General features: G+C 45.0%; 1 protein-coding gene across 1 annotated transcript; it reads right to left on the reverse strand.

The window, feature by feature from the left end:
* On the reverse strand, positions 1 to 26,089 carry LOC139314566 (ubiquitin carboxyl-terminal hydrolase CYLD-like). Its single transcript, XM_070940249.1, has 15 exons — positions 26,004 to 26,089; positions 23,451 to 23,938; positions 22,349 to 22,627; positions 18,001 to 18,076; positions 17,202 to 17,398; positions 15,463 to 15,619; positions 14,266 to 14,401; positions 13,990 to 14,100; positions 13,320 to 13,411; positions 12,196 to 12,262; positions 9,349 to 9,481; positions 7,416 to 7,524; positions 6,117 to 6,235; positions 3,465 to 3,672; positions 1 to 2,166 (listed from the first exon to the last, which is right to left on the reverse strand). The coding sequence occupies exons 2-15, from the start codon at positions 23,919 to 23,921 to the stop codon at positions 1,982 to 1,984; spliced, it is 2,340 nt and encodes a 779-aa protein (XP_070796350.1). The 5' UTR covers positions 23,922 to 23,938; positions 26,004 to 26,089; the 3' UTR covers positions 1 to 1,981.
* Between the last annotated feature and the right edge of the window lie 897 nt (positions 26,090 to 26,986).

A 26,986-nucleotide genomic window follows, 5' to 3' on the forward strand; every position in this document is an offset into this window, starting at 1 on the left:
TCAAGTTAAAAATAAGGCTCTATTGGAAGACATTTTTTAAGAGACATTACATATACAAAAAGTTCTTTTTTTTTTCCTGAGATGAAAGCAAAGAAGGGCTACAGATTGAAAAGATAGAGAGAATACAATTCAGCATGTGGTTTTTCTTTGAAAGGGCAAAAAGCACTGAATATTCCAGGGGCATCCAACCTTGGCAACTTTTAAGACTTTTGGACTTCAATTCCCAGAATTCCCCAGCCAGCCATTCTGGGAAGTTGGAAGTCCACAAGTCTTAAAAATTGCCAAGTTTGGATGCTCCTGGATCAAACCAACATAACTTACAAAAACTACACATTTACAATATTTTTTTAAAAATTATTCTAAGCAAACAAACCGAATCTGGCCCACAACCAAAATAAAATCAAGGTAGCTGCAGCATAAATGGCACCTCTTTATTGCAGTAATTAACTTGCCAGTGTGCCAAGATCTGTTTAGCGAGACGGATCTCCGACATCTATACCAAGTATTACTATCAAGTATTATTTTCTCCCCCAAGAGGCAGCCTTGTTTTGAAAAGTGCCGTAATTGGAAGTGCTGATCTGAAGCTGAAGTGCGAGAAATTTCAGCGACAACGTATTACATGACAGTATCTTTTCAGAGAGGAAAGAAAAGTGCATCCAGCTAAAGAGCTAAAATTTATACACCTGGCCGTGTAGATAAGGCACTTTTTCCCCTGCTCCTTGCAAGCTTTATTTCATAGTATTTACGAAGACAGAAAGTAAGAAAGCTATTTTGTTTGGGGGTGGATGGGAAATGAGGATCAGTCAGGGGAAACAATCAGCCTTACAAGTGTTCATTTGAAGGATTTTCGTAGCTGATGCTTCAAGAAGAACCTTTCATAACCTTGGCACTTAGAGATGGAAATTAGAATTAGATGAGCTGATAAAAGAGAACAGCCTACAGGAAAAAACATATCGGACTTACGGTAGGAAAAGTCATTTCTATATCTTGGAATTTTCATAGGCAAATCCAGGGATGTATCTGTTTGCATCAGAAAGCAGAAATTAGTTAAGGAGCCCAAGGCTCACTAGATATTTTTCTGAATGTGCTGCTGGGGCACTTTGTGAGATTTAAATTATTAAAATAATAATTCATTGAAATTAATTAAACCTGAGGCCCAATTTAAGCTGAACCCCAAAGTTGCTGCCCTCTTTGCTTTGGATGGGAGCTGACTGTACACAGTACGGCCGCATCAAAAATGGAAAAACTAAAACAATAAATGGGAGGTTGATTGGGGTAATATCCCAATCAACCATATCCCATCTCCCATATCCCTTGGACCGCTGAAGGTGCAACCTGAGGCGCCATCATGAAACTTCAGCCTGGAGCCCCTAATCTTAAAAAATGTCATTTTTTAAAGGGTGGGCACCATAATGGGTGCCCTGGGACCATTAAAAATGGCCATGTGCAAAGAGTCACAGACATTTTGGTCGCTTAGCATTCCTAGACAAAGTCAGGGCAGAGTTTGTGAGCATTCCTTGTCCACAAATGCCCATTAGTCGATTCAGGAAGAGGAATTCTCACCGGATTCTGTGGAATCAGATCAGGCCGGAAATGGGGCTGGGGGTTTCCTGCTTCAGGGTTACAGCCCAGGCAGTCTTCCTTCCCTCCCCACCCCCAATCTGACCTTCAGCTTCTGTGTTGCTAGCTGTGGTCCATGGAAGGGGCAGGGCACATCAGTCCGAAGATTACAAGCCACAGCTCAGTGGAGTGAGAAGTGAGGTATGTCGATCACACTCTTCTACCAACCATGTTCCTACCCTGCAGATCGATGCGGGGTTGGGGGAGTCTCGACCGCAGGGGCTTCTGGCTGGCAGGACTGCCTTCGCTTAGTCCCTGAGAAGGGGCGCTGTGAGCAGCAGAGCAGGAGAGAAGAGCTGCAGGAAAGGCCTGGAGGTTCGTTCTTCTGGGGACACGAAGCCGGGGGCCTCCGGCGTGGGCGTCATTTGTAAAGGGCCATCTTCTTGCTCTGGTACATGTACATGTAGGCGTCGCAAAAGAGGCGCTTGGCGACTCCTTCCATGTCCCGGGGCTGCTCCATGGCCAAGGAGGACACGGGCATCTCCAGGTATTTGGCAACCTCCGGGCACAAGGTCACCGTGGGGATGTTGTAGCCGTTCTCGTCACCTGAGTGGAGGAGGGAGGGAGAGAGAGACAGTGTCAGCACTTCAAGCTGCATTTACTCTAGTGCTGACATAAGAAGAAGTGGAGGCGTCTGGAAAGGGACGTTTGACTTTTCGCCTACTTATTTTCCCTGGAGATAATATCCCCTAGGAGATGGGATGGGAGGGGGGAAATTCCTTTGAGCTGGAGCAGTAGATTAGGGGTAGAGTGACTTGGAAGATGGCCAATGAGTGCAGGGGAGTGGGGAACGGAAAGGGAGAGTTTTGGGTCTGGAAGTCAGTGTTGGCTTCGATGAGTCGGAGGTAGAATGTCGTGCTTAATAAATGGGAATTTTTCTTCAAAGACTTTGTTTGAAATGCAATTTATTTGAGACGACCTCGAAACCTGACAGACGGATTGGAGGGTCAGACGTTTTGGCTTGCCTGGGAAAGAGGGGGACCACTTTCCAGAGATCCCCACAAAGCCCTCAGGCACCCCAGTGTTTAGAGCTGAACATCTGCTCCCCCAAGCCCCCCAAGGAAGCAGAAGGAACATTTGATTTAGTGGTGAATGCACCAGGCTACAAGCAGCAGTCAGGGAATTCTAGTCCTATTTTAGGCATATAAGCCGCCTGGGTGACTGTGGCCCAGTCACTGGGAGACAGTGAATTCTAGCCCTGTCAGGCATGAAAACCAACTGGATGATTTTGGGCCAATCACAGGGAGATGATGAATTCTAGATCCACCTTAAGCATCAAAGTTGGCCAGTGACTTTGGGCCAATTACCAGAAGACAGTGAGTTCTAGTCCCACCTTAGACATAAAAGCTGGCTGGGTGGCTATGGGACAATTAGCAGGAAATGGTGCGTTCTAGTCCCACCATAGATATGAAAACTGGCTGGGTGACCTTGGGCCACTCACCTGGAGACAATGAGTTCTACTTCCAACTCAGGCATGAAAGCCAGCTGGGTGACTTTGGGTGAATCACCAGGAGACTGAGAGTTCTAGTCCCGTTTTAGGAATGAAAGCCAGCTGGGTGACTTTGAGCCAATCACTGGGAGGCCGTGAGTTCTAGTCCTGCCTTGGACATGGAAACCAACTGGCTGACTTTGTACCAATCACTGGGAGATGGTGAGTTCTAATCCCGCCTTAGAGATGAAAGCTGGTTGGGTGATTCTCTCAGCCCAACCCACCTCATAGGATTGTTGCTACGGGGAAAATTGGTGGGGAAAAAATATTAAATATGTTTGCTGTTTTGCATTACTTACAAATAAAGGCAGGGAATGAACGAATGAACGAACGAACGAACAAATGAATGGCTCACCGTGTCGGTCTGCCATGCTGTCAAAGAACATCCAGTTCTCTTCCTCTGGCCCGTATTTCACGAAGGAAACGTAATGGCTGGTCTCAATGCAGAGAACGGCAAAGAGCTCCAGTTTCTCCCGTGGCACCCGCACCCTGTCCCGAGCGAATTCCTTGGGGATGCGCAGTTTGGTCATCTGATGGCCTCTTCGCTGATAATGGGAGTGAGCCTGAAAGTGAGCGAGGGGGAACTGGTGAGGTTTCTCAGGCAGGAGACCTTGATGTTAGGAACACAGGATTTACTTACACACACACACAGAGCTTCCCTTGAACAAAACACTCTGGTTGCTTGTGAGATGGAGGTGGAGAATGAAATCTCTGAGACACCTAAAAAAAGGAAGGTTTGTAAAGAGGGGAGGTCCGTAACACCTATATACATTGGATAAAGTCTTCATACCAATTTTCAGGAAATTTATGGTGATGGCTGGAATGAAATAAAATGAGCCTATTTGCCTTCGACTAATTGAAGAATTAACTGGACACCACTTTAGAAGAAGAGTGGAAAACAAAACAATTTTGCTGGAGGTGAAGGAGGAAAGAGGTGAATTAGTTAAAGGAAAAGAGAGCAATAGCATGTATTGGTAATAGGCAGATCATCCTCGACTTACAACCACAACTGAGCCCGAATTTATGTCGCTAAGTGAGACATTTGTTAAATGAGTTTTGCCCCATTTTACGACTTTCCTTGCCATATTTGTTAAGTGAATCACTGCAGTTGTTAACAACTTCCCCATTGACTTTGCTCGTCAGAAGATCGCAAAAGGGGGTCATGTTTGTTTTATTGTTTTATTTGTTTGTTTTATTTGATTTGTATACCGCCCTACTCCCGAAGGACTCAGGGCGGTGAACAGCCAAACAATAAAATAACATAGATACAAAAAATTTAAAAAACCAGATAAAATCAAATTAAATCATTTTGGCCCAGACAAATTAAAACACCCCAATAATTTAAAAACAGATTAAAATTTACATATTTAAAAAGGGAAGAGATTAGGCCAATCCCGCCTGATGGAATAAAAAGGTCTTCACAGCGTGACCCCGGGACACTGCGACCGTCATAAATGTGAACCAGTTGTCAAGCATCCACATGTAAATCACATGACCCTGGGGATGCTGCAATGGCCATAAGTGTGAATAATGGTCGTAAGTCACTTTTTTCAACTTCGAATGGTCACTCAATGAACTGTTGTAAGTCGAGGACTGCCTGTATATTAAATGTACATATTAAAAGAAAGCTCTTGGGATAGTGGAAACTATCCTTTGATCTGATATCATTTGATCTAGGCCTGAATAAACTGAAGCTGAAATGCGGTTGATTTATCTTAAAAAACACAGCCCTCCAACATCTGTCTTCAAATCAACCACAGAATAATTGCAAGAAAAAAAGATAAAGCTTCCTGAATGGCCTTCACAGTTCCCACGCTTGAATGGTATTGAGAATTGTATTTGCACAAAACTGGAAAGCAGATAAAATTCCGCTGGAAGGAGAAATTATAAAGAAAATTTTAGAATGTGCAGAAATGAATAGATTAACACTGGGAATAAAAGATAAAGAGGAGTCGATGTATTTCAAGACAGGGGATAAATTTTATGATTGGTTAGAAAAAAAGCACGAATAAGGACACAAAGATAAAATAGATAGAGAATAGATGGGAGAAAAGAATTAGAAAAATAGATACCCAGATGATGTCAAGTAAAAGGAGAAAGGGGGGAGGGGTAAAAGGGAAAAAAGTGAGATATTATAAAAATGTACGCAAATGATGAAATAAAAATAAATAATAATTGAATTAAGAAATTGAAATGAGAATAAAGATGATTAGGAAATCGGGGCTGCTCAAATACCACTTTAGATTGAACTGAAAAGGGAAACAACAGGACAGAGGGGAAGGGAGAAGAGAGGAGAGAAGAGAAGAGGAGAAAGAAGAAAGGGGAAAGGAGAGGAAGAAAAGGGAGGGAAAAGAGGAGTAGAGGAGAAGGTTAGAAGGGGGAAGAAGAGAGGAGTGGGGGAAGGGAAGGGGAAGTAGGAAAGAGAAGGAGAGGAAGAATGAAGGAAGTAGGAGGAGAAAGAGGAAGGAAGAGAAGGGGAGGAGAAAGAAGAAAGGGAAAAGGAGAGGAAGAAAAGGGAGGGGAAAAAAGGACCAGAGGAAAAGGTTAGAAGGAAGAAAGAAGAGAGGAGTGGGGGAAGGGAAGGGGAAATAGGAAAGAGAAGGAGAGGAAGAACAAGGAAGTAGGAGGAGAAAGAGGAAGGAAGAGAAGGGGAGGAGAAAGAAGAAAGGGAAAAGGAGAGGAAGAAACGGGAGGGAAAAGAAGAGTAGAGGAGAAGGTTAGAAGGGGGGAAGAAGAGAGGAGTGGGGGAAGGGAAGGGGAAGTAGGAAAGAAGGAGAGGAAGAACGAAGGAACGAAGGAGGAGAAAGAGGAAGGAAGAGAAGGGGAGGAGAAGAAGAAAGGTTGGAGTAAAGGTAAAGGGTAAAAGAGCAGCCCTGAAAAAGTAAAAATGAAAAATGAAAGTTAAAAGAAAAGATGAATGAAAAATGATGGAAATGACTGTACATGTAAATGTGTTTATGAAAAATAAAAACTTTATAAAAAGAAAAAGCAAAAAACAACCACACACCTGACTGCAACAAGAGTCACAAAACTGCTTCAGCCCCGTGCCAGCGAACATCTTGTCTCTGAAGCATGCCGAGCACTCCAGAGTGGCGATATCTCCGCAGACAAAGCACTCCCGGGGACCTGAAGTGTGAATGCAACCATCAGCCCCTGCAACTTTCATCCGTTCCCTACAATTCACAAGAGACCAGACAGACCCCAGGAACCCGGAGGCCACTTGGCTGCCCCAGTCAGAAGCAAAGCATCTCCCTGATCCAAAGCCTAAATCCTACAGAAAGGGAGACCTCAGAAAATTTCCTTTCAGACCAGAGGCCTGCCCTCATCATGGCAACCATTCTAATGAAACGGGATATTTTTTTTTATTAGTTTATAATATAAAATACAATACCAAAGAAAATAGTAGGGGAGGGAAGAGAAAGTGTAGGGAAAGGGGGGAAAGGAAAGGAAAAGGAAAAGAAAAAAGTACAAAAATGGAAGGATACTTTGATTCCCAAAATGGATGAATGGCTGCAAAAGTTGATGGAGTTAGCAGAGATGGCTAAATTGACTGCTTTGATTAAAGAAAAAAAAAACACAATTACTTTTGTTTCTACTTGGAAACCAATTCTGGACTTTGTGCTCGAGGTGGAAAAAAATGAAACTTTGATTTTGGGTTTTACTGATTAGATAGGTTTTTTGTTATAGAAATGGCTAGTTTATATTATTATGTAAAAGTAAAAAGGATTGGTACTTTTATCTCTCTCTCTCATCTATCAATCTCTGTCTGTCTGTCTGTCTGTCTATATCTATCTATCTATCTATCTATCTATCTATCTATCTATCTATCTATCTATCTATCTATCTATCTTAGATAATTTAAATAGCTGCCTACTCACTAACAGTGACTCTAGGTGGCTTACAGATAATAAAAACACAATGTAGAAAAAATAAAAATAATAAAAAGTAAAAATAATAAAAATACCCCCAACCACACACACACCCAATTATTTTATTTTACTGCATCAAAGGGAGTTCAGAAATCAACACAACAGTTCTAATGATGATTTCCTGTTACCTGACACTGTGCATGTTTCATGACCCATGGATACCGGACAGTTCTGACCCGATTCCAAAGTTCCACCCCGTCCCTCTTCAGTCATGTGACTGGATTTCAGGGGCTCAGCAACTGCCCAGCTTGCAGCTGAGGCCTTACTCCTTGTGGCTATACACATCAGTGGTGGGTTTCAAAATTCAAAACAGGGAGATGGTTTATTGAGCATTTTATGCCCTTCTCCCCCCCCATCCCCCGTCCCAGAGGACTTACTGTCCAGCAGCAGATCGGTGATATCCAGCTCCAAGGAAGGGATGATTTTGCTGAACATTTTGTACTCCTTCCCAAAACGAGGCATTTGGAGAATAAAGCAGGACGGGATCTGGAGGGGAAAAATGCAGATGGGAATGGACCCATCTGGAGATCAGCAGCCCCCAGAGGGCGGAGGGCCTGTGGGCACCAGTTCAGCTTCTGCCAAGTTCACCCCCAGCATGTGGCCCTGCTCTTTCCCACAGGCCAGGTAGATCTGTCTCTTCTTAGCTCTGCCTACAAAGCTTTCTTTCTTCTTTCTTTCTTTCTTTCTTTCTTTCTTTCTTCCATTCTCTTCCTTCCTTCCTCTCCCTCCTTCCCTTCCTTCCCTCCCTTTCTTTCTTCCTTTTCTTTCTTTCTTTCGTTCTTTCTTTTTCTTTCTTTCTTTTCTTTTTTTTTCTTTCTTTCTCTTTCTTTTTTCCTTCCTTTCTTTCTTCCTCTCTCCCTCCTTCTCTTCCTTCCTTCCCTCCCTTTCTCTTTCTCTTTCTTCCTTCCTCTCTCCCTCCTTCCTTTCCTTCCTTCCCTCCCTTTCTCTTTCTCTTTCTTCCTTCCTCTCTCCCTCCTTCTCTTTCTTCCTTCCCTCCCTTTCTCTTTCTCTTTCTTTCTTCCTTCCTTCCCTCCCTTCTTTCTCTTTTCTTTCTTTCTTTTCTCTCTCTCTCTCTCTCTCTCTCTCTTTCTTCCCTCTTTCTCCCCCTCTCCCTCCTTCCCTCTCTCTCCGTCTCTCTCTCTCTTAAATTTCTAGGCCATCCATGTCACCACCAGGAAATTCTGGGAAGCTTACAAGAAGATAAAAAGGACAATATAAAGCATTAAAACAGTACATATTAATATTGAGATTAACAAAGAGGGTTAAAGAGGGAAGCAATAGGCAACGAAGTGGGGATGGAATCGTCTCTTAATCCGCTAAACAACTCCAGGATGAAGTGCCCCCCCCATCAGGATTCCAGGCCAATCGGCAGAGCCAGGGGCCTTAAAAGCCTCTTAGGAGGGTTGGGGCCAACCTCACATTGGGGGCAAGATGTTCCAGAGGGCAGGAGCCACAGCGGAGAAGGCCCTGCTTCTGGACCCCTGCTCCTGTGACTCCTGGAGCCACAGCATGCTGCCTCTGCTGGCACAGGTAGTACACGTCAATCCCAGTGAGGTGAGACGGTCCCTCAGGTAACCTGCATCCCTGCCATGAGGGGCTTCACTTTGAACTGCACCTGGAAGCAGACTGGTAACCAATGCACCTCGCACAGCAGTGGTGTCCCAGGGGCCATTCTTGGGGGCTCCAAAACTACCTGCGCTGCTGCAGTCTGCACCAGTTGTAGCTTCCGAATGCTCTTAAAGGGTAGCCCCATGCGGAGTGCATTACAGTAGTCCAGTTGTGAGATGACCAGGGACTGAACGACTGATCCTGGTCCAGTTTTTGCTCATTGGCCGTGACTTGTGTCAAAGTTTCCAGAGAGAAGGTTCTTCTAGGCCTGGCCCGGAATCTGAGACCTTGGCCAGACCAAGACCAGGCCCAGGCCCCCCTCCTGAGGCCACTCCTCAAGGCAGTTTCTTAACTGTGCCTGGGGAATTCTGGGAATTAAAGTCCACCCATCCTCAAGGAATTAAAGTCCACCCATCCTCACCGCCCTGAGTCCTGCTGGAGAAGGGTGGTATAAAAATCAAATAAATAAATCAATAAATCAATCAATCAATCAATCAATCAATCAATCAATCAATCAATCAATAAATCAATAAATAAAAAGGGGCCGAAGTTGAAAACACTGCTCCAGGTTTTACTGAATGCAACTCCCAGGTCCTTGCATGTAGCAAGAAGAAAACCAGCCACAAGCTCTCAAGACCATGCTGCTTGGGGAGGGGGGGCAGCACTTATGAAAGAAGAGGAGGAGGAGGAGGAGGAACTCACCTCCACTAGCTTGAGGTCCGAGGTGAGGAAGGAATGCTCTAGAAGCTGCTGAACGTTGGGTACCACCAAATTCTCCTGCTTGTCCATGAATATCTGGTAACAGTAACACTCCTGTTCTTTCAACCTTCCGGACCTGAAATCAGAAGCACTCTGGTGAGCCACCGTCTCTGGTCCAACCCCGAAAAAGGAACCAAAGGAAATCTGGAAGTTTCAACTACGCAGAGATAAGCTGCAGCCTCCACACACTTTTCTTGTTCAACCGAGAAGCACCAGCCGTGGTGGGAGTGCAACAGGAGTGAAATGCTCCCAGTTCGGACCAGATCGCCCAATCCGGTAGCGATGGCAGCAGATAGTTCGGAGAACCGGTAGCAAAAATCCCTGCGCCCCTGCCCCCCCCCCCCTCCACCATGCCCAGCTGAGCCGCACGATCATCAGAGGCTTTTTTTAAATTATTTTTAAAAGCATTTTTTCTACAACTTCTTCCACCGAAAAAATGCTTTTAAAAGTAAAAAAAAAAGCTTCTGATGATCGCGTGGCTCAGCTGGGATGTCAGAGGCTTTTCAAATCATTTTTTTCTGCAACCTCTTCCAGGGAAGAGGTGGTCCCCAGAAGAGGTTGCAGAAAAAAATGCTTTAAAAGTCTCTCTGACGATCCCAGCTGGGTTGCTGATCGTCAGAGACTTTTCAAAGCATTTTTTAAAACGATCAGGCAACTCAGCTAGGATCATCAGAGAGACTTTGAAAGCATTTTTTTCTGCAACCTCTTCAGCGGAAGAGGTGGTTAAAAAAATGCTTTGAAAAGGCTCTGACGATCCCAGCTGTGTTCCTGATGGGCAGAGGCTTTTCAAAGCATTTTTTTGCATTTGCAGAAAAAATGCTTTGAAAAGTTAAAAAAAAAAAAGTTGGCTACGCCCACCGTCACATTACCCCCACCCCCACCAAGCCACGCCCACAGAACCGGTAGTAACAAATTTTACATTTCACCTCTGGAGTGCAACCCAGAGAAGATACTTCCTCCCTCCTGAGCCAGCGTTATCTACCCCCGACCTCTTTCCAAAATGGCACGCGGGAAAACCTGAACTTCCAAGTTTCAGCTTATTTCTCTGCTCCTTGAGGTTTCAAGTTATCACCAATAGGTCACACTGGAAAATCAGAAGATAAATTCACAAGTGTCTGTGGAGATTCTCCATCATCCAAGTCCTGGTTGTCCCAAAGTTGCTTTTTTTTTCAAGAGGCAACTGGACTTTCTGGTTTTTCTTTTGAAGATGTTTCGCTTCTCAAGTTCTCATCCAAGAAGCTTCTTCAGCTCTGACTGGATGGTGGGGTATGGAGGGATTGATACTCCTTGCAGACAGCTGGTCATTTGCATCCTTTTAGAGGGTCCTTGAGGCCACCTGGACACAGGATAAACCTCCAGGTGGCCTCAACAACCCTCAGAAAGGGTATAAATGACCAGCTGTGTCTGCAAGGAGAAAGAGAAGGAGGTGGTGAAGGTGGAGGTGAAAAATCAAACTTTGGCCAGACTGTTTTCAGATAATCCAATATCCTTCTCTGACAGATTAAGAGGGGGAGGGGGAGGAGGACTATGGGGTCCTTTGTACTCTCGGAGCTTGAGTGTTTCGTTGCAGACATTTCATTACTGAACCAGATAACATAATCAGGGTTAGAAGGAGAGGGTTTTGGGGAGGGGAGGAAGAGGGGGAGGAAGACTGTGAGGTCCTTTGCACTCTCTGAGCTTGCGTGTTTCCTTGCAGACGTTTCATTACCCAACTAGGCAACACCATCAGTGCTGGACGGAAGTGGGGCTGGCTCTCATTTTGTATACTGGTGATTGGCCTCGTCAGTGTTGGTGGAAGTGGTCAATTTCCTGCTTGCAGAAGAGGCAGCTCCCTGAGACTTCTGAGGCCTGTGTCAGCTATTCCACACTTGGTTTCTATACTTAGAGGAATTCAAGCCGAGGCAGGTCTGACCGGCTGCATTTATAAGCCCTTTTCCAGCACGGACCAGGCCTGGGTGGGCCTTCTTCCAATTCCCATCTACTTCTCTCTTGCCTAGAGAGCAGTGGTGAAATCTGAACTGGTTTGCTACTGGCTCGCTGGCCGCACATGTGCACCAAGCGCGCACTAAGGGCGTGCATGTGCAGTTCGCACCAAAAGTAGGCTTGGGGAAGTAAGTAGAGCAGCAGGGGGGAATCAGCAGTGGCGCGCAATCTTGGGAAGTTTTTTAAAAAACTTTTTTAATGCATTTTTTAACTACCGGTTCGGGCGAATAGGTAATAAAAAAATGCTTTAAAAAAGTAAAAAAAAAAAAAAAAAAGGTTCCAACAATCACAGCTGTGCCCTGCGATCATCGGAACCTTTTTTTTTTTTTTACTTTTTTTAAAGCACTTTTTTACTACCTATTCACCCGAACCGGTAGTAAAAAAATGCTTTAAAAAAGTTTTTTAAAAAGGTCCCGACGATCGCGCGGCACAGCTGTGATCTTGGGAACCTTTTTTTAACCTTTTTAAAGCATTTTTAAATTACCGGTTCAGGTGAATAGGTAGTAAAAAAAATGCTTAAAAAGTAAAAAAAAAAAATGTTCTGACAAATAGCTGAGTGAGGGAACTTTTTTTTGTACCATTTTTTTACTACTGGTTCAGCGAACCAGTAGCATTTTTTACTACCGGTTCAGGTGATCCGGCCTGAACCGGTAGCATTTCACCCCTGCTAGAGAGGCCTCTCTTACCAAGTCACTGGTTACCACTAGTCCATATCTCAAAGGTCACGGAGTCCCTTCCAACGCTTTTTTTTTTCCCCCCTTCAGGATAACCCAAGTGAGGATGGAAGGGTGGTGTGATAAGACTCACTGCAGTTTCAAGAGTGGCTCCAGTCCAAGAATGCGATGCATGATCAGATTCAGAAACTCTTCGGGGTCTGAAAGAGCAGAGGGCACCCCAGGTCAGATGCAGGGCCATGTGACACACAAACCCCCCTTGCTCCCACCCTCCACGGAGAACAAAGGCTGCTGCAGCCACAAGCACAAATCCTTCTCTGAATAAGCACTCGTCCCACAGAATCTCCCTTATGCTCTGCTGGCCAGATAAGATCATACAGAATAACAGAGTTGGGAGAGACCTTGGAGGTCTTCTAGTCCAACCTCCACTTAAGCAGGAGACCCTACACCATTCCAGACAAATGGCTCTCCAATCTCTTCTTAAAAATTGCCAGTGATGGAGCACCCATAACAGCTGGAGGGAAGCCCTTCCACTGGTTGATTGTTCTAACTGTTCTAAGGCTCTTAATTTCATGCTCTGTAGCGCTGCACGGAATTAACTAAGAGAATTTTTAAAACTTATTTTGCCTTTTCTCCAAGAAAGAGGTGCTCTCTGATTTGGCACAGTCCAGCCAGTTCTAGTTCATTCGATCATTGTTTATTTCTACTTGGAAACCATTTGTAGACTTTGTGCTTGAGGTGTGAAAAAAAATGAAACTTTGATTTTCGGTTTTATCAATTCAATAGGTCTGTTCTTATAGAAATGACTAGTTTATACTATTATTTAAAAGTTAAAAAGTTGATGTTTGATATTAATGCCTTATTCTACTGCACCGAAGGGAGTCGGAAGTCAATACCTTTTCTTACTTTTTCCTTTTCTTTCCTTCGCTTTTCTCTTCCCTTTTTCCTTCCCGATCTTTCCTATTATTTACATTTGTATTTTCATTAAATGCTATAGCATAAACTAATAAAATTGTTACATATAAAAGATAAAAGACAGATCATCAAACCACTGCTCAGCATGGGAATCTACTCGATAATCTCTGCCTCCTGCCCCATCCCTCCCATGAAAATCACAGCAGCCACCTTCATTCCCCCAATTTTGAAATCAGAATCTCACAATTTCAAATCAAGAGAGAGAGAGAGAGAGAAAGGAAGGAAGGAAGGAAGGAAGGAAGGAAGGAAGGAAGGAAGGAAGGAAGGAAGGCAGGCAGGCACCTTTTTCCGAAGTAGCAAAACTGGAAGACTGTCCCTTTTCGGTCAGCTGATACCGAAGATCCATCACATTTTTGGCAGCGACAAAGCCGGTCCTGTTTAAGACCCAGGCAAAAAGGAAAATTTCAAGACACAATCAAAAACTAAATGCTGGCGGCCACTATCTGCACACCAGTTCTCCAAATCCCAGTCCTTTGCATTCAATTTATTCTACTTCTGAAAGGTGAAGGAAAAGAAACCTGCAGCTACGACATGGCTTCAATTCAGGCCACTAAAATCCATGCCATGCCTGGTCCAACTGCTACAGATAAGTTCTTGACTTACGACCGTAATGGAGCCTGGAATTCCCATTGTGACGGTCATGAATCAAGACACCCAAGTGGCCGATCTCATTTTATGATGTATTTTGCACTATTTTTCTCCAAATAGGTGTTTTTGGCTGGAGCTTCTTGTCCTACCCTCAGGTACTTTGGAGAATAGCTTGCCTCCCTCTTCTAGGGGCAGCCCCCGAGATATTGGAAGACTGCTATCATGTCTCCCCTAGTCCTTCTTTGCACTAGACTAGCCATGCCCAGTTCCTGCAACCGTTCTTCACACACGTTTGAGCCTCCACTCCCCTGTCCATCAGAGGGTTTCTGAAGCAACTGATCAGAGGATCCAGAGAGCCACTTACTGCCTCAGAGGGTTGACGATCTTGTCCCGGAGGATCTCTTGAATGCGCCCATCAGCAGGGAGAGGGGGCTTATACAGCATGGAATCCAACACCGAGGTGCAGGAGAAGAGACTGTAGCAAAAGAAAATGTGCCAGTCAGTCCAATGCATCAGGGTGGAGGACAGAGAGATTTAGGGAGAAGGAGACGGAGGGGAGGAAAAGCAAAGCTATCAACAAGCAGTCCCAAAGGCGGTACCTTCACCTGCAGGGTGAAGGAAGCTCGGTAGGGCTGCCAACCTGAATAGGGCAGCGTCCATGTAGCAGGAGTTACAGTGGCCTTGGATCCCTCTCATCCGCCCTCGGAGGACATTCACAGCCACCTGGTCTCTCAGGGGTGGGGAGTTGCTCAGAACAGACAGGCTGTCCGCCTCACCTGAAACAGAGCAGGATTCTCTGTTGAAAATTAATAATAATAATAATAATGAGGAGGAGGAGGAGGAGGAGGAAGAGAAGAAGACGAAGAAGCAGTAGTAGTAGTAGTAGTAGTAGTAGTAATAGTAGTTAACAAAGTTCTTGAAAATCAGCAAGTCAAGATCCTGTGGGACTTTCAGATCCAGACAGACTGACTTCTGGCCTACAACACCCTGACATGGCTATTATGGAGAAGAAAAAAATGTGGTTCATTGATATTGCTACACCAGGTGATGCAGGAATTGAAGAGAAACAGCTAGAAAAAATAACGAAATATCGCAATCTGCAAATTGAAGTCGGGCGATTGTGGAGGAAGAAAGAAATGGTTGTACCAATAGTAACAAGAGCCCTTGGAGCAATCCCCCAAAAGCTGCCTAGATACATGGAAATTTTGAACTCGTCAGACCTTTGCAAAAAACCACCTTATTCAGAACTGCTTACCTTAACAACTCTTAGGTCCTTGATTAAGACTTGATCTGTTAAGTTTTTACCAGTCTCAGACTGGAATCGAACTGAAGATTAAATCTTAAATATTAATACACTGACAAAATCTCCACCAGTCAATTGCCAGCAACGAGATCTTGAACATCATCAGACAACCACCTCTGGCTATCCCAGGTCCTTCGTTAGGGCCCCAAAAACACCAAACCGAGTCTAAACATCTGACTGACTGTGTGACAAACCTAGTCTAGGTTCTAGTCCCACCTTAGGCATGAAAGCCGACTGGGTGACTTTGGGTCAATCACCAGGAGACGGTGAGTTCTAGTTCCGCGTTAGGCGTGAAACCAGGCTGGGGAACTTTGGGCCAGTCCCTCTCTCTCAGCCTAGCCCACCTCATGGGGCTGTTGTTGGGAGGGAAACAGGAGGAAGCAGCAGTGCTAGGTATGTTTGTTGCCTTGAATTACTTATAAATAAATAAATAAACATATACCCTCATTTTCTTGCCCTGACCAAGGGCTCAAACCGATGCCCATTGAGGATTCCATGGGCTCAACATCCGGCCGCTGCAGGGAAGGGACTTACTGAATTCAGAGGGCTCCTGAAACAGGCACTTGTTTCCCTGGAAACGCGAATCTGGTTGGCACGACTCCAGCCGCACAAAAAGGGCCCGATGGGGAGGACAGGTAAAGTAGCGCACACCTTGCCACTCTCCGTCAGAAAGACCGTTGTTCTCTTCATCCTGTCAGGGAGGATTACAGGTCCCTATTACAGGTAGTCCTCGACCACAATTGTGCTCAAAATTTCTGTTGCTAAGCGAGACATTTGTTTAGTGAGTTCCCCCCCCCTCTTTTACGACCTTTCTTGCCACAGTGGTTAAGTGAATTGCTGCAGTTGTTCAGTTAGTAACACATTTGTTAATTCCCCATTGACTTTGCTGGTCAGAAGGTCGCAAAAGGAGATGACGTGACCCTGGGACTCTGCGACTGTCAGAAATCTGCCTCAATTGCCAAATGTCCGAATTTTGATCACGTGACCATGGGGATGCTGCAATAGTCGTGTGAGAAATGGTCACTTATTTCAGTGCCGTTTTATCTACTGTAAATTGAGGATTACCTGTATTTGATAATTTCAATAAGAACTGTTTTTACACACACACACACATATTATATACATAATTATATAATTATACGTATGTACTGTATGTATGTATTATATATTATATTATATAAGGTTGCCTTGTGGCTTCCTCTTACCCAGGAGGTGATAACGAGGGAGCTTGCATTATTTATTGTGCCTTGAGTCTATCCACCCCAGAAGCGGGATCGAAACTTTGGCTTCTCTCCAGAAAGGTGAAGCAACCCGAGAGGCAGAAGGGTGTGATTTTTCACCCGGCTCTTTCTGCCTTTCCGTTTTCTTTTTTCTGGATGGACATTTTCCCACACCCCGCCCGCTTTGTCTTTCGCTTTGTCTTACTTTTTCACACAGGAGGCACCGTGGTATGGTGAGAGCCCTGCCCTGCCCCACCCCCTACCTCGGCTCGTGATGGCGGCACCGATCTAGTGCTTATTTTGGGGCCTAAAAGAAAATAAGGCTGGGCCTTATTTTCGGGGAAACACGGTGGGTGTGAGTGTATATACGTATACATACCCTGTTTCCCCGAAAATAAGACATCCCCTGATAATAAACCCAATTGGGCTTTTGAGCGAATGCGCTAAAATAAGCCTCTCCCCGAAAATAAGCCCTCCCTGAAAATATTTAAACACAGAGCTGGAAGTCAGGTAAGATGGCAAGAGGAGCCCCATCTTGCTCCACGCGCCCCAAAATAATAAGACCTCCCTGAAAATAAGGCCAAGCGCTTATTTCAAGGTTCAAAAAAATATAAGACAGTGTCTTATTTTCGGGGAAACATGGTATACACATACACACAACGTACTGAAGGCACAATAAATAATGGAAGCTCCCTCATTATCATCTCCTGGGCAAGAGGAAGCCAAAGAATTGGGCCAAACCTTCCCACTGGGACCTTTGATCAGCAGACTTCAAATGCCTGCTGGCTCCGGAAAGATTAACGGAGAGAATCCAATGGGAGCAACGATCCATTCCATCTTCAGAGGCTCTGGCACCAGGGGGACCCAGCTGCTGGGAATGAATGCAGTTTCTATTCTGCAGGCATAGCTCAGTGCTCTGCCTCCTGATCTGTCTAAAAGCTGAAAAGTTCACATCAGAGAGAGAGAGAGAGAGAGAGAGAGAGAGAGAGAGAGAGAGAGAGAGAGAGAGAGAGAAAAGAGCGCAGGGACACAGTACAAAGGATGGGTGCTTACCAGCTCAATTCCAGCCACCCTTTGCTGGGTGTTAGGCAGGCAGCCAATCCAACGGATAGTCCCTGTCACAGCCTGCCCCTTGTCTAAGTTGATCTGGACCACAGAGTTGACATCCAGAGAGCCCGTCTTGTCTTCCAAATTCTCTGCACTTTCGCTTCTCTTACGCTTGAAATATTCCTGGAGCCCAGAATCCTGGTCTGTATCAAACACAGAAAAGCCAGGCCTGTCTATTTATTTCTGCTGAACCCTTTCATTCTGATTTGATGATGTTTTGCTTTCCTCATTGCTAAAAGCTCATATAAGACAAGGTGTGACATTCTGTTCCGGTATATTTGACTACAGGTGGTCCTCGACTTATGACCACCATTGAGCCCCAAATTTCTGTTATTGTGAGGAATTTGCTAAGTGAGTGTTGCCTCATCTTACGACCTTCCTTGCTCCGATTGTTAAGTGAATCGCTGCAGTTGATAAGTTAGTAATAAGGTTATTAAGTGAATCTGGCTTTCCCATTGATTTTGCTCGTCAGAAAGTTGGAAAAGAGGATTGCGTGACCTAGGGACACAGCAGTGGTCCTAAGTCCATTGCCGAGCACCTGAATTTTGATCACACGATCGTGGGGATGCTACGAAGGTCTTAAGTATGAAAAATGGTCATAAGTCACTTTTTTCAGTGCTGTTGTAACTTTGAACATTCATTAAACAAATGGTTGTAACTTGAGGACCACCTGTATACTTGTTTTTCAGTCACCCTCCCAAAATCAGGATAATAAAAATTCCAGGCTGTCCAGAAAGCCATTTACCTAAGGAGAGCAGCTCCTCCTTCACCACTGAATCCAGAGGGATGTCTCGGAAAACGTCTGCTGAGCCCTCTTCCTCCTAAAATAAAGGAAAGAAAGAAGACTTAACTGGATTTTAGGATCTAAGCATGAGGGATGGTTGTGGATGGAGTGAGTCTCCTCCTTTTTTCCGACATATAACAGGTGTTGGAATTCTACAAAAACATCGTTCACCTGCCCAGAGTCTTCTGAACTGCAAGATGAGAAATAAATTTGATAAATAGTTCGTTTTGATGTCCCAGATGTGTTTTTTTCTCAAAAGGCAATTAGACTTTCTTTGGGGGGGGGGGGGCGGGGGTTGGTTTCTCAAAACTGAAGAAGCTTCTTGGATGAAAAGCAAAATGTTTTCAAAAGAAAATAAACAAGACGGTCTAATTACCTTTTGGGAAAAGCACCCTTGGGACAATCATGACCTGGATGATTGAGAATATCCACAGGCAAATTCATGTTGATGAATTTACACTAGAAAAAATGCAGGCAATCTGTTGTCTTCCTTACATAATTAGATTCCAAATCAATTTAGCCAAGGGCAAAATACAATGGGAGTTTCAGCCCAATCTTTGTCCAACTCCAGAGGATTGGTTTTAAAATGTCAGCTGTCAGGAAGGCATTTTTCTATGCAGTATATTATGTAGTAAAGTAGTAGTATGGAATAGTAAAATCAGATCATCCTGTACTTATGAGAAATGAAGTTCTCTTTACCCTAAAGGGAGTTTGGATAACACCTGCCTCTGTATTTTATTTGTAGGTAATTTAAGATAACTATATGTAGGTGATTTAAGATAACTCTCTAATTTTAAAATAGTATTAGTTGAAGGAAAAAGGTTTCCTTTCAGAAAAAGGCAAGTACGTATGCAGAGACCAAAGTCCTGTACATAACAAAAAATCCAGGGGAATTATTAGGTGCCACACTCAGTTCACGAGGGTGCTAACAACAGCTGCTGAGAACCTAATCTTATGAAAAGATTGGTGGTAACTTATCTGTAAACCACCCAGAGTCACTTGGAAAGTGAGATAGGCAAACTAGATAGACAGACAGACAGACAGACAGACAGACAGACAGACAGACAAATAGATAGATAGGGATGGATGGATGGATGAACAGACAGTAATAAGTAATAAGTAATAAGTAAGTCAATCAATAAATAAATAACATTTTGAAGAACACTGCAGAACGTTAATTGGCAACACACAAGTGGAGCCCCTCAATCGCATTTACAGAAACCCCTCATTAAATCAGCAATCCCCAAGAAATACCAATGTTTCTTTGCCAATGTTCTCAGAGATCAGATGGTGAGAATCTCAGGAAATCTGGCAACCCCGGGCAACTTCATCTCTATCTATCTATGACCGTATCCTTATAAAAAGTAAAAGGATGCCCCAATACACAAAGAACTGTCTATACCGTTTTACAAATTGAGTCTGCTGTGATGAGGAAAACAGGCGTTTTCTACCATGCTCTTGAGTTCACTTAACAAATGCTTTCCTCCTATCATTCAGCAATGACTATTCTGTTCTATTTCTTTCTGCTCTTAAATAGGCATCTGACTGGGTCTTCCTCGTGTTCTTTAACTTTCTCTTCTTTTTTATATGCCTTGTAAAGTATGGAATCCCAAGACCTTTCTCTCCAGGTGAGCAAGACACTTTATTTGCTGTTTTCGATATGTGCTTAATATTGGTTCTATGCCTATTCTTTCTCTTTTGATCTCATTCCTGATTTTATCTTTTCTGGTCACTCCAGCAGCTTTCCTCAAAGATCTCATTTCCGTGGTGACTTAACTTTTATGTTTTATTGTAAGCATTTATGTTTTGCACTGGTAGCGTATGTCCCCTGCAGAGACATCGGACTCCCCCAAGCTAATTAGTTTCCAATTTCCTTCTACCTTCCTCAAAGCAAGTATTACAAGCTTTTACAAAACTTTATTTCCTTTCCCATCTAAGAAGCAAAGAAACAAATGGGTTTAAGGAAGTGGAGATTTTCTGAAAGAGAGCACTGTGTCACATTTGTCTCTCTCAAAATAAGAAGACCATTATTGCTGGTAACTGTTCCCAGCGCCATCTGTTCTCCAGGTGAGTCACAAAAGGCATGAACAGAAAGAATCCTATGGACCCCAACCTCCTACAATGCAGCCAGCTCAATGTGTGTGTATGTTTGTTCAGAGGATTCGTATGGCCGCTCACTCAGTGACTCTGGGTGGCTTACAATCAGGACAACTCCCCCAAGTTGTGTTAGGACTACAGCTCCCCCAATTCTCAGCAATCCAGCCAATAGAGAAGAGGCTGTTTTGCATCACTTTATCCTATCACAAAGGGTGATATGATAGCAGCCTTCCAGCACTTGAGGGGCTATCACAGAGAAGAGGGAGTCACCTTATTCTCCAAAGCACTTGAGGGCAGGACAAGAAGTAAAGGGTGGAAAATAATTAAAGAGAGATCCTACCTAGACCTAAGGAGAAATTTCCTGACAGTGAGAAAAATCAGCTAGTGAAACGGCTTGCCTTTTAGAAATTGTGGGTGCTCCATCACTCAAGGCTTTCAGGAAGAGACTGGACAGCCATTTGTTTGATATGGTATAGGATCTCCTGCTTGAACAGGGGCTGGTCTAGAAGACCTCCAAGGTCCTTTCCAATCCTATTATTGTAGGAGATGACCAGGCCGAGCCCGAGGGAGGGAGGGAGAGATCAAACACGTCATCAGTTTAGAGTCCCTTCCTGCCCACAAGAGATCTAAGTCAGGCCCTCCTTGAATTCTGTTGACTCTAATTTGTTTAATATGTTTTAAATTGATTTTTAAACTTTATATTGTATGTGTTTTATCTTTGGCTGTTCACTGCCCTGAGTCCTTCAGGAGAAGGGCGGTATATAAATCCAAATAAACCTTAAACCTTATCTATTGCCAATTTGCCTTGGCTGTTAGTAGTCCAGATTCTTGTTTAGAGGTAGCATTTTGGACCTAACTCTATATCCCAATTCCTTGCACCTGATAATTATTCTATGTTCTATGTTCTAAGGCTGATGAAGCAGCTTTCTGGAGCTTCAAGCAGAGGCCCTGATCCTCTACAATAGTCAGTCAAGTATTTCACTGGTGAAGCAAAAGATTACTTGTCAAGTTGCCCATTTAGAATGTCATTCTACTTCCCCAGTTTAAAGCTGCCACATGAAGGGACCACCTAAGCCGCTGTCCCATCCCTGAACATGGAAGTATCAACATTTGGACCTTCTCTCTGCCCAATGCACCTCACAGGGTTGTTGTTGTGGGGAAAAGAGAAGGAGGAAAGAGTATTAAGTATGTTCCATCATCTTAAATTATTCATGAAAATAACAAAGGATAGAAATAAGTGTCATGTTGATGGAGATTCTCAGTCATCCAGGTCATGGTTGTCCCAAAAGTGCTTTTCAAAAGGCAACTGGTTTTTGGTTTTCCTTTAAAGTGAAGATTAAGTGTGGTTGTTTATTTGCAGAAATTTCATTACTCAGATAGGTAACATCATCAGTGCTGGTGAATGTGGGGTTTGCTCTCTTATTTATTTGTTCAACTTGTATGCCCCCTTTCTCCGAAGATCCAAGGCGGCTTATATTCAGTTGCCTATCCTGGCAATGTTGGTGGGGAAATGGTTTTCTACTTGATAATTCCTTGATTAGGATATTGTTTTCTGCTAGAATTGTCTGTCTGGTATTAATCCCTGCTTATCTGGATGTTAGTTGCTTGCTTCCTTCTTAGTTTTTTCATCATCGGTTTTGAATGGTGTGCAAATAAGTTTTATTTCTGTGGGTCTATTGATGGATGGTTTGTCTGTATGCCAAACTTCCAGGAATTCCTTAGGAACAACCATACCCCCCACCAAGACCGGGGAGGGGGGCTACTGTATTTAAATATAGAGCAAACCCCACACCAAGGACTCTGAAACGAAGGTGAGCTTGAAATCGAAGGAGCTGCCTTGAGCACTGAGAATACATCATTTTCACAAGTGGGAAACCAAAAGCTAATTCACAGACCAAATTAATTGGTGACACTTTTCTGTGGAGTCCTTGGTGCTCACTGAGCTTGTCTGCTACTTGCAGACATTTTCCCAAAGGTGTTTTTCCAAAAGGCAACTGGACTTCAGTTTTTTCTTCTTCTTTGAAAACGTTTTGCTTCTCATCCAAGAACTGAAGAACTGAAGAAGCTTCTTGGATGAGAAGCAAAACATTTTCAAAAAGAAAAAGAAAAGTCCAGTTGCCTTTTGAAAAGCACCTTTGAGACGAGAGAAAAAAAGCAAATAAAACCGACAAATAAATTTCAGGAATTAATTTTCTCTTGGAGACCTCCTTACCGGACATACTTTCACCATCCACTCATTTCCCTTCTGATACACTTCCAGGACTATCCCTCGTGTGAAGGCATCATCTAAATAAAAGCCAACGGGGTCACCCATTTTCACCGGCACGATCCCATCAGCGTTCTGCCTTTTCTCCTCCATCTGGTTGGTCTCTGACGCTGGCAGAAACTGCAGCTTGTTGAATGGCAGGAAAAGGCCGCACTTGGGTTTACACTTGAAGTATTCTGCCCCATGGTCGCTGCCAGCACAGCGGCCTCTGCCTTCACCATCACCCTGGAGAAGTAGCAGACAGAGGTCATGATTGAGGGGCCTCCACAGCACAACCTTAGCCCAGGGGTGCCCAACCTTGGCAACTTTAAGATTTGTGGACTTCAACTACCAGAATTCCTCAGCATATCCACAAATCTGCATATCTGGTTAGGGTTAAAGCAAGTCAAAACTCTTTCCCCAAGAAGATAATATCTCTTAGATTTGGGGCAGAGGTTGAATTTTTCTGGGTGCATTGCACTAATTCGGTATTTCACTAAACAAATTGTTGTAAGTCGAGGACTATCTCTATTTTAAATTCCCATCCTTCCAAACGAAAAAAAAATTCTATATTAAAAACTCACCTTATAAACCAGTGATCAGAAAACAGATCTGCATACAACAGGTATAAACTGACTACATGTAGTCCTCGACTTACAACCACAATTGAGCCCAACATTTCATTTGTTAAGTGCCCCATGTTACGACCTTACTTGCCACAGTTGTTAAGAGAATCCCTGCAGTTGATAAGTTAGTCACACGATTGTTAAGTGAATCTGTCTTCCCCACTGACTTTGCATGTCAGAAGGTCACAAAAGGGGGTCACGTGACCGTGGGACAGTGCAACCGTCATAAGTATGAGTTAGTTGCCAAGCAGGTGAATTTTGATCACATGACCATGGGGATGCTGCAAAGGTCCTAACTGTGAAAAACGGTCCTATGTCACATTTTTCAGTGCTGCGCTGTAACTTTGAACGGTCACTAAATGAACTGTCGTAAGTCGAGCACTACCTGTACTCTGTCACAGTCCGGCACAAAAATAAGAGCCCCTTTTTTAAATCCGTCTTACCTGCAATTCCACTCCAAAGTAAATTGGATAGACCCCTGATGGTAAAGGGCTCTTGTGAAGTTTCCCAATATAGCGGATGGTAGCGGGGAAAAATTGATCATCCAGATCCACCAAGACCTGCTGACCTAGTTCAGCCATCATGGCAGCATCTAGAACCTGCCTGTCTAGAAAACAGTTCAAGCGTTCCTGAGCGTTGCCAATGGCCAGAAGGAAGTCGGCCATCTTCTCATTCACCGGCTGCAGGCTTTCCACGTCCACAGTAGCCACGGAACCATCCTGTTCCATGATAAACCGCCACATGCGAGTAGACGTTCTGCTAATGTGCTGCAGGTATATCTGTTCTTTCAGATAACACATACTCCCTGCATGGAAAAGCTTGCTGCCATAATGGAAGTTTTCAGTCAAGATATAATACATGTTTCTGTCCAATTGGGAAGACTGGTAAGAAGAGTGTGAGATGGGGGTGTCCATTTTCGAATTCTTCCGTCCTAAAATAAACAAATGTGCGATCAGTCTCTGATCAAATTTACTTTTTTCAGATACAAAAATAGCCTCATCCAAATATGCACTGAAACTGAAACTGCCAGAGAAGATAAGCCAGCATGTGCACCCTTGATCTCTAAGGATCAGTTATTTATTTAGAGCGAGGATGATGAAAATCGTTTGAAAGCCATCCAAAGCACCTTCACAGGACAATGATAATAAAGAAATCTTCTAGGACCTGTTTTGATGGCATGGTAGAGATGTCCCAAAAATTTACAAGTCAACTAGATTTGCTATGCAATACAGTTATACCTGGAATGACAATAGAAGGAGCGTAGTGGCATTCTGTACAGCAGAGATGTCAACATCCAAGCGATTGCAGTGACATGCAGACAACAACACATACGTATACAGGTAGTCCTTGACATACAACAGTTCATCTAGTGACCAAGGTTACTAAATGAGATCCAAGGAGAGCCTGGATAGCTCTGCAGACAAAAGCACTGTAATTTAACACCAGCTGTCTGCAATTAAAGTAAGTTCGAATCTTGCCATATTTTGTATAAAATATACAAAAGTATGAAGGCTATTGCTTAACGCGCTGTAAGCTGCCCTGAGTCTCTGGAGAAGGGCGGCATATAAATCAAATAAAAAAAAAAAAGGTTACAACAGCACTGAAAAAGGGACTTATGACCATTTTTCACAATTAAAACTGTTGCTGTAGCCCCATAGTCATGTGATAAAACTCGGATGCTTGGCAACTGTCATATTTATGATAGGTGTAGCCTCCAGGGGTCTTGTGATCACCTAGTATGTGTGTGTGAGAGACACAGAGAGGGAGGGAGGAGAGGGGGAGAGAGGAAGGGAGGGAGAGGGAAGGAAGAGAGGAAGGGAGGGGGAGAGAGTGGGAGGGAGGGATTAGAATGAGGGGAAGGGAGGGAGGGAGGGGGAGAGAGAGGGAGGGAGAGGGGGAAGGAGGGAGGGGTTAGAACGGGAGGGAGAGAAGGGGAGGGAGGGGGGAGGGGGAGAATGAGGGAGGGAGGGGAGGGAGAGGGAGGAGGGAAGGGTTAGAATGAGAGGGAGAGAGAGGGAGAGAACGGGAGAGAGGAAGGGAGGGGGAGAGGGAGGGAGGGGGAGAGAGAGGGGGAAGGAGGGAGGGTGGGGGAAATAGAGGGAGGGAGGGGAGAATGAGAGGGAGGGAGGAGAGGGAGAGAGAGAGATTCTTCTGGATGAGAAGCGAAATGTCTTGAAAAAGCACCTTTGGGACTTGGGAAAAGATATTTGTTACTGAGATGTCTATTTCAGAAGACCAGCATTGTCGCAAGCCTTGGTATTTCCCAAGACTATCTGAAAGTGAAAGTTGTCAAGAAGCAGGACAGGAAGACTATCCTATTGACACTTTGGGATTAAGGTGTTGAAGACGACTCCTGAGGAGACCATGGAGACGAACCGTCACCAACTGAAGAGAGTATCCATAGCTCAGGGTTGAACTGTGGGGTCCTTGGTGCTCTCTGACCTCAATTGTTTTCTTTCAGCTCTTTCCTTACCCAACTAGGTATCATCATCAGGGCTCAGGGACAAATCATTTGGAAGGAAAATCTACTTAACGGTGTACGGGTGGTCCTCGACTTAGTGACCGTCCGAAGTCACAACAGCGCTGAAAAAAGTGGCTTATGACCATTTTTCACACTTACGACCATTGCAGCATCCCCACGGTCACGTGATTTACATTCGGATACTTGACAACCGATTCATACTTATGATGGTCGCAGCGTCCCGGGCTCATGTGATCCCCCCCCCTTTTTTTTGGTGACCTTCTGACCAACAAAGTCCAAAGGGGGAGGGGAGGGAAGCCAGATTCGCATTAACGACCGCGTTCCTAACTTATCCACCGCAGTGATTCGCTTAACAACGGGGCCAAGAAAAAAAGCCGTAAAGCGGGCCAGAGCTGACTGAACTACCGTCTCGCTCGGCCACATGAACCCTGGGCTCCGCGGTGGTCGTAAGTCGAGGACTCGGAGGGCAACCGAAAGGCCGGGTTAGCGACGGATCGTGAGGGAGAAAATCTACCTCGGAGGCCGCCGGGAGTCAAAGGAGGCAGGTAACCGACGCTGGGGGAGTCCACACCAGTCGAGGTCCCCTCAGCCGCCCCAGGGCCTTCCGTCGCCCGGTCTCGGCCTTCTCCCAGCGGCGGGGCAACGGCAGCTCCGGGGCCGACCCGTCCGAGGGACTGGGCTGGGGGTCTCCTGGGCTCTCCTAGGGGATGGGGACGGAGCGAGAGGCCGGCCCGGTTCAGCCCCGCCACCGCTCGCCCGTCAGTCCGAAAGAGAAGAAGCTTCTGAGGGAAGCTCTGAGGAAACGGCGCTCCCCTCAGTCGGCCGGGCGACGGGCGTGACGTCACCCGGCGACCGACCAATCGGCAACCGTAACGACAAAGGAGAGCGCCCCCCGCCAAGGGGGTCGCCCAATCACCGACGGCATAGAAGGGAGGAGGGGAGAAGAGGGCAGACGGAGAGTTCTCTTTTCCCGCCCACTCCCCTTGATGGACGACAAATCTCGCCCAATCAACGACGGGAATGGAAGGGAGGCGGGGAGAAGAGGGCACACCGGAGAGTTCTCTGTTCCCACCCCTTCTTCTTTGATAGACGCTCACGTCTGACCAATTGGAAGCGCCAGACGAGGGGGGCGGGGCGGGGGAAACCCCCCACGTGGCTCCACCCAGGGATTTTCCCCGCGTCGGGAGGGAGGGAGGGGGAGACGTCATGGGGAGACTCCGAAGCCCATTATCCGCAGCGGCGGTGGCGGATGGGCCCTGTAGTCCGAGGGTTTTGGAGGATTCCTATGAATCACAAGCAGAACTCCAGCCCTTTCTGCCTTTGCTCCGAATTCCTCTTGGGCAGAAGCCAGGCAGAAGTTCAACCGGAGGGGTGGGGAGACCGACCCAAAACCGCAGCTGCTTCTGTGGGAGGAAGAGTTTTTTTTAAAAAAAAAAATTCCTTCCCAGCTTATCCCACGACCCTGGGATTTCCTCGTGGTCTCCGTTCCCAAGGCTG

This window comes from Pituophis catenifer, unplaced genomic scaffold, assembly GCF_029215685.1.
Source record: "Pituophis catenifer annectens isolate HBS135680 unplaced genomic scaffold, rPitCat1.0.hap2 SCAF_3, whole genome shotgun sequence".
Classification (NCBI taxonomy): domain Eukaryota; kingdom Metazoa; phylum Chordata; class Lepidosauria; order Squamata; family Colubridae; genus Pituophis; species Pituophis catenifer.